This window comes from Channa argus, chromosome 1 (assembly GCF_033026475.1).
Source record: "Channa argus isolate prfri chromosome 1, Channa argus male v1.0, whole genome shotgun sequence".
Taxonomy (NCBI): domain Eukaryota; kingdom Metazoa; phylum Chordata; class Actinopteri; order Anabantiformes; family Channidae; genus Channa; species Channa argus.
This window is the reverse complement of record NC_090197.1, coordinates 34,875,072-34,883,055: the sequence shown is the minus strand read 5'-3', so window position 1 is coordinate 34,883,055 and position 7,984 is coordinate 34,875,072. Positions and strand designations below refer to the sequence as shown.

The 7,984-nt window shown below is 37.8% G+C and overlaps 1 protein-coding gene across 2 annotated transcripts in view; it reads left to right on the top strand.

The window, feature by feature from the left end:
- ppm1ba (protein phosphatase, Mg2+/Mn2+ dependent, 1Ba) overlaps positions 1 to 5,348 on the top strand; it is an 18,919-nt gene extending 13,571 nt beyond the window's left edge. The window contains exons 6-7 of one of the 2 annotated variants that reach the window (XM_067515439.1): positions 982 to 998; positions 1,802 to 5,348. In XM_067515439.1, the coding sequence (XP_067371540.1) occupies positions 982 to 998; position 1,802 (18 nt within the window). In that variant the 3' untranslated portion in view covers positions 1,803 to 5,348. The remainder of the gene's footprint in view (positions 1 to 981; positions 999 to 1,801) is intronic. The other variant, XM_067515432.1, reaches the window with a different exon arrangement.
- Positions 5,349 to 7,984: the final 2,636 nt, after the last annotated feature.

Genomic DNA, 7,984 nt, shown 5'->3' with positions numbered 1-7,984 from the left:
AGATTATCTTACCTACTTAAAATTATTCTGCATTATTTTGTGTAGTGTATTTTACTTATCTTTTCCTTTAATAAGAAATTAATTTTCAACAGTCTTTGTGCAGACTGTAATGTCTTTTGTCTACAACCTGGATTAGCTTTGCGGAAAAGATCACCTTAGCCAGACACTGCTCCACTGGGTGATGTGTTTCTTCATTTCAAAATCCATGGATGAGAGCTTTTTGCAGTGATGCTAGTGCTAAAAAAAGAGCAGATCTTGCATAAAGATGGAAATTTGGGGCATTCTGGTCAAAGTTGTGGAGTATGTGTTTTGTAATGATAAAACATGTAACCCCATATAGGTATTTTTAATGTTTTTAATCATCTTTGAATAACTGTGGAGCACTGTGGCATTGACAAAAAAGCAAATTCAAATTGAAGACCCACAGACAGTAGCTGTGATCAGAGATGATATATTCTTGATCTTTGTGTCTGCATGAGGACTTTTGAAACTATGAGTATTTATAAAATAAAGTTATCCTTTAACAGCAATTATTGATTGTATTCAATTAAGTATGCAGTGTAGCATACACTGCATACTAGCATCTAGCAAAATGTGGTCCACTGGAACAGGTCAAAACCAATACGCTTGCTGGAGCATGGTGCTCCTCAGATAAATTAGTGACTCTTTTTGAAAGTAACAAGATTTAATTAAAGCAGCACAAAAATGATAACCGCTACTGATACATTTTGAGCTAGAAAATAATTGCTGATTTAACTTATAAAGCCCCAAAGCTTTTCTCTTGTGTTAAAATAACCATGGAGGGGAAAAAGCAAATAAAACCAATATGACCTTTTTGCTCACTTAAAAAAAAGTTGTGTTTTCTTTATAGTTTCTACAGTCAAAGTGTGTGTGGTACACACCTGAGCACACACCATTACACATATTGGTTAGGGATGTATCGATTTGTCTAACTGTGTGTTCACCCTCTGATTAACGCAGCCCTCCTGTTTCATTTGGTAAGTGATCACATATATAACTGTTACACCCCTCCCTCCCCCCCTTCTTCCAACCTCTCATCCACAGACATGCATATAACTGCACACACACACGCACACTCTTACAGGCATGTAAGTGGCAACCTGCTACGCAGTGTCCCGTTTCTCCATCAGTCTCTACTCCCTGCTCTGGTCTACTGTCTAGCATGTGGAGATCCATTTAAAATTTAAGGTGCGAGCGCTACGTGTGTGTGTGTGTGTGTGTGTGTGTGTGTATGTATGTGTGTGTTCGATAAAGAAGAATGGTCATTGTTTCTGGTCCTGTCTGCCCCTTTCTCAAGTCACACAAACACGAGTGCACTGGCCCTACACGCATGCACCGGTGTCTGTCTTTCCACAACTGCACGCAAGCATATTATAGTCTGTTTCTATGTTACTCCCAGCAGTGAGGCAAAAGGCGCTGAAATCTTGTTTTGGTGTGTTTTTTACAGCAAGGACCTACACACTGAGTTTAAAGTGTGCCCTGGCTTACATTGCTTTAACAGCTTTTTAACTTTATTTTGTTTCTTGTTGTGTCGATCGTAGGAAAAAGTGGCCTTAAAGTCCAGGTTGAGGATCAAAATCACTGAATGTGACTTTAGAGATTATGCTTCTTCATTTGATAACTTGTCTTTTTTTTTATCTCCCCTATCACCATTCTCTCCCTCCTTTTTTGTTTACTTTCTTCCTCTTATCTCTTCTTTTTTTGCCATGTTCTGCCTTTCTCTTCCTTGTTTCTCTTCTCATTATCTCTTCCCTCTCCCTTGTCGACTTTCCTTTCACAGAGCGGAGCTGATTTGGAGTACCACTGGTAGCTATCCAGCACAACTGCCTGATCTCCACTCGCAAAATAAACAAAAACAAAAACAGGACCACTTTTCCACACAAGATCACATCTATTGTCATCTTTTAATTGCCTCTGGGATTGAAATGTTTTTTCCCTCCACACTGAGGAATCAATCGAAGCAGAAATCTTGGTTTTAAAAAAACAACACATCCAGCGTGGAGGGCTTAAGCATATTTTTGTTGGTTCTTTAATAGAACAAAATGGGAAACTGTGCATTGATGGTCTGAAAGCAGAACTACGTATATATATTCTTCAGAGAAGGTGCCAACAAGCCCAGTTTCTCCTGCCCCTTGTCTTCTTGCTTTCTTTGTGGTGGTTATGTCATGGAGTTATGGAGACATGGGACACTGCCCTGCTCTGGAGGCTTTGGGACTAAATGGTGCCTTGCTTGAAACTTGGGAAGAAAGAAGTCCAGCCAGCCATTACCAAACTAACCACTCACAGATGTTTGTAACCACTTTGGTGGTTTGTTGGCTGCTTCTTTTGTTTATTTTTTATTTTGCCTTTATTAGTTTTGAAACGTGACGTTCACTTGTACCTGACTGTCAGTCTCCCACAGACTTTAAGCCATGCTGTTCAGTTAAGGCAAGCCTGGATTGCTGTGTATTACTGGTACTCATACAAGGCCCAACGCTTCCCCTGCCAGTGTACCCGTCTCACTCGAGAAAGCCTCATAGAACTCCCACTTTTAAAAGTCTTTACTATCCAAAGATCTCTGGATTATAGCTCAAATTCAGCGCCAGAGAGCCCATCACCTGAGGCTACTTATCCGAACACAAGGGGAACACTGATGAGTGAACAGAGTCTCCTTAGCAACAATCTGTTAATTTTGCTCTTATGTACAGTGTCCAAACTAAAAAAGGACACTGGCTGGTGTGCCTGACTGCAGATGGGAACTACACAAAGATGGTTTAAATTCAAGTGTTTTGATTCCGCTTGCATGTCCCTTTCTCTTCTCCCCTCTTTTCAAGAATGTTATCAGTGGATCTCTCTCTCTCTCTCTCTCTCTCTCTCTCTCTCTCTCTCTCTCTCTCTCTCTCTCTCTCTCTCTCTCTCTCTCTCTCTTCCCACCCTCCCCCTTTCTGCTTTCTCTGTCTTCATATGATAGAAGACTCATTGGCAGACATTGCCAGAATCATAAGCTTTTTAGCCTGCTGTTATAAGAGATAGAAAGATGGACAATATAAATTAAATTCCTTAGATATATATTTGGTTTTGCGTGTTTCATCTTAATTCCCAGTCATATTATTCATTGTGTGCGTGCGCATTTGTGTATGTGTGTGTATACAAACTAAAACTAGATATATAAACAGTGTTCCCACACAGGAGCGTTCCAAAGATGGGGTTGGGAATAAAAGAATTCCAGCCTCACCTCTTTCTTCTATTTCTTATTTCTTCCCGCCCCTCTCTGCGTGTACACACACACACACACAGCACTGCTTGTGCTATAACTTGCATTTTCTATCTCAAGCAACCTATGTAAAAACAAATTACGCCTTTTTAGTTTCTTTTGAAAATTTTCCAAATATTTTTTTTAAGTTCTTTTAAAATGTTTTTAATGAATGAGTACTGTGGCTTTGGCTCTATTACAGATGTATAAGAAAACAAAGTGAATGAAATGTACATTGTACAGCTGAGAAAAAAGTAGGTTTCACTGTAAGTAAAGGAGGGACACTGTAGGACAGAAAAGAACAGGCCCTACCACCCCCAGCTGTCTTCACACTGTTGCTGAAATTGCTGTTTTTTTAATAATTTTTTTTTACAGTTACTTTCTGGACTTTGCCTCAATGGCACAAGATGGTTGCTGCTGAGAAGCCCTGGTTTTACGTTTAGGATTAATGACCAGGTGTCTTTTTTCACTTCTACAAACCCAAGCACTAAAAATTATTCAAACGTCACAAAAATGTCAGAACGATCTTAAACTTTTTAAAATAATTGTGCACATAGACAAATTGGATATACATCATTAGTGGGTGTATTCTGTTTTGCAGATGCATTTAAAATATAAACATAAAAAAAATGTATTGTAGACTTTTTCTGTCATTCTGTGGCAAATTTTGTTGTGCTTTCTGAAGTGACAGTATTGAACGAGAATTGACTTAACCCTCCTGTTACCTTGTTGACTTAACCCTCCTGTTACCTTCAAATTTACCAACATATTTTATCCTTGGGGTCAACTTGAACCCAGCAATTTCAATCTCTTATAATAACATTGTTTAAGTTTATAGGTATTTTATTATATTTTAGTTTATCAGGTACTTTGTTTGTTTTGTGGACTACCTAAATAGCCTTTTAAATAAACCACCAACCCCTCTTATAAATCCAGAATACCTGTTACGCAACTATGGAGAAATATGCAGATCTCAAAAAACCTCACTCATAGACCTAAAATTTGCAAACTATCTTTTTAGTGTTTTAATGGCTTTAGATTATTTATAAATGTATCGTGCTTTGTATGCAAATATGTATGCAAAATGAGTTATACAGAATATGAACAGCATATAATTTTTCTATCAGGCCACCAGGAGGTACTTTTGGTTGCTCTACTGTACATATGATGTGCAGAGTGCATGCATGTTATATTACATGACATTTCGACAGTGACTCTGTCAGTGAAGGCAAATATTGAAGACTTTATCTTCCTTCATCACAAGCAACTCGGAGGGAATATGAAGTTTGTTTGTCTTTCACGGTCTCCAACATAGTAGTAACCTTCCTTTTCAGCAGTTGTTCCCCCCTCCCAGGACATACAAAAAAAAAAAAAATAGCATGTAATGTTATGACCATTCAGTCCTTCAGCCACATCAAGTGCCACCCTCATGCCCTGGTTATTTTCAGGTGCTTCTGTGTGGGATTTACCAGTGTACACCTGAATATTCCAGGCATAGCTGGACTATGCATCACATGCTGCCCATATTTTGATACCGTATTTGGCCAGTTTGCTCAGCATATATTGTTTGAAGGGACAGCGCCCACGAAATGCAGCCAGACATTCATCCACAGTTAATTAGGGCATGGATTGCAAGGAAAGGGTAATAGATGAATACATCCCATATTGCCGTGAGTTTGTCAGGCTTTCGTCAGATCTGGCTTGTTTTTTGTTTTGTTTTTTTGCCATCAATGACACGGGAGAAAACATGGAATGTGTTTAGAGACATGGTGTCTTTAAATATCGCCCTTGCAATGTCAGCCGCCTAAAGGCTTGTTGCTTTACCTTTTGTCTTGTGCACTCCTGCCAAAATGAGCAACCCAATGTTCCTGGTCTTTCCAACACACCTCTAAATTTGTCATCTAAAATATTTCCTTTTCAATCGATGGTGTTATAAAGAGCTCAAATGCTGATTTTTGTGTCTTGGACATGGCTGACAGCATTTTTGGTGGGATCTGGAACCATTTTAATGACTACCAGAATTAAGTCTATCCTGTCTTTCAAATGGGGAGACAGACCCATTTTTGGAAGGTTTGTGTTTGCTGGTGGTTAAAGACCACTGGAGGGTCAACACTGAGGGTCTCATTTTCATCAGATGTGGATTCCTTGTAATCAGGGTCCTCTTCAGCATCCTCCTCTGTCTTAGACACATTCTTGTCTATGTCCCTTTCATGGTCAAAGAGATGTGACAACACGTCATTGACAGAAAAACTTTTCTTAGAAGTCATTTTCAGTTCAGCGAAAGCAGAAAGCACACGGAGCACAAAGAGAAATGGTTTAGCAGGCTGCTATGCAAGCTTTTTTTATGTTTGCTACATACCAATGTGGTGTGACCAATTTCTTTGCAGAAACCATATTTTCCCACCCCCACAGCCTGAGAAATATCACATTTCTCGCAAGACTCCCCCATGTTGTGTAAACTAATCAGTGGTTCTTGCACTACAACATTTGTGGTTAGGTTTGGGCCCTAAAGCATTTGAAAATGATAGAATTACATAATAAAGTGATCTCAATATCATTAAAAACAAATGTTATTACAATGTTGATATTGCTCTTATTTGTTATACAACTAAAACAGCCAGGGGTCAAATTGACCCCGAAGAACACCGATGCTTACAACACGTATACAGGACACGGCAAACATGTTGCATCATGTTTTCTGTTTAACCAGTTGTCTCCATTAAATTAGGAAAAGTTATTAAATATGAACAAAAAAAATTATTTAGAGATGCTAACATTGAATGGTTTTAAATTGACCACAAAGGTAATAGGAGGGTTAACAGAGTTTGCTGGCTGATTAATGCTCTTGGTTGCTCTTGGTGCCATATAAAAAATAGGTATTTGAATGTGTAGTTCTTTTGCAGTTGTATTGTTTTATTGGGATGATTTTTCTTTGTGGTGGTGGATGGGAGTGGGAGGGGTGGGCTCTCTGCAGTTGTGCATGTCTCGTAAATGATGGAGGAGTGTTTTTGTGTGTGGCTGGGAGATGGGTGGGTGGGTGGGTGGGTGGGGGATAACGTGGCCATTGTTCAGTGTGGTGGAACTCAATGTTAGAGGGGAAATGAAAGGTGATAACAAAAAAAACATAGAACTAAAATTACCAATTATACAACCAATTCAGGTGGTCAGTTTTTAAAAACTTTTTTTTAAAAATGCAACAGATTTAAGATTAAATTCCCAGTGTGGGAATACTTCACAACTCTTATATCTTTTTTAACCCTTAAAAAGTCCTTTTTAAAAAACCCACATTTGATCCTATTGACAAAAAATGTCACCTTCCCAAAAACTGCAGTAAAAATGGCGTATATTATTTTATTCTACTTTAAACAACTCAAATCTTTTAAAACCACTTCAACCTGAAATATCTTTTTTAACCCTTTAAAAGCCATTATGTTTGTATAAAAGCCCAATTTAAAATAAAATCAAAACAAAGTGTGACCTACTAAGATAAAACACTTCTATCAGTAGTGACACGTATCATTTTATTAGCAAGGCACGCCGTTTGCAGAAAATCGTAAAAAGTGGGACATTTTTCGGCATACTTTGAATAGGAAAACATAGCGCCATCTGGTGGACAAGTATAAAAATTAAAAATAGAAGGCCATAAGTCCAGAATGAAGTCTTAACTCAAACTAATGCATTCCTTTAGGTTAAGACAAGTTTGGAATCAAAAATTCAATTGGACAGTTGTTGTCGTTAGGATCAAATGTGTCGGTTTTTGTGTTGCTAAGTCATTTTAGGCTAATTTAAGGAACTTGACAGAACAATTCTAAACTTGAAAAAACTAATATCCTCTGGCAAATTTTAGCTATATTCATTCAACCCAACCAAAATGGCTTGAAAAAACAAACAAAAACCCCCCCCGGATATCTTAAGGGTTAAACTATATAGGTTTTACCATACTGAACACAGCCCTCAGTTTAGGTTCGGTATCTTAAAGCTATATCAGACACTGGGCTAGGACAGGAATTTATTTTTCTGAATGTAATACTTTATTATTCACTGATTTCACTGCATGGACTGAATACAAGCAACACTGCAGCATTACTAGTCACTTAATGACAAAACAAGCTTACTTGGATCCCTTTTATTTTTTCAAAGGAAAAAGTTAAAAGTTAATGTTATTCTGGTGGTGGAACATAATATCAAGAGTCACATTGGAAGATTGTTAATAAAATAATTTGACTGTTGGTTTGATTTAAGGACCTATTAAGTAAAGAGAATTTTACAAAGCATATTGTCTCTGGCTGGGTTGATGTGACTGAGCTTGCCAAAAGGAAAGTGAGAAACTAGACATGGCTAAAAATGGTGAACGGCAAAAGACAGGCATCACATTCCTCTTTAGGATTGAAATGAATCCTGGTGCTCTTTACCATTTCCCTCTGTAGTCTCTAGTCTTTATATCATTAGAAGTAACAGATTACTTCAGGGGCTTTTAGCTCTTATAGATATACAGTATTTTGAAGACAGAATAAGGTAAAGATTAGCGTGCATTAGACCTTCAGATGACTTAAAGAAGGTTGAGGTTAATAGGACCCAGTATATTCACCATCCTTTTCCTGATAATGTATTTGTAATTTTAAGTTTTAAACTGCTATATTTTTTTTTTCAGAGATAATGATCTGTGTCCCTTTGTAATCATTCAGTGTTTATATGTTACAGCTGAAATGTTGTATCTGTTGTGTTCTCCTT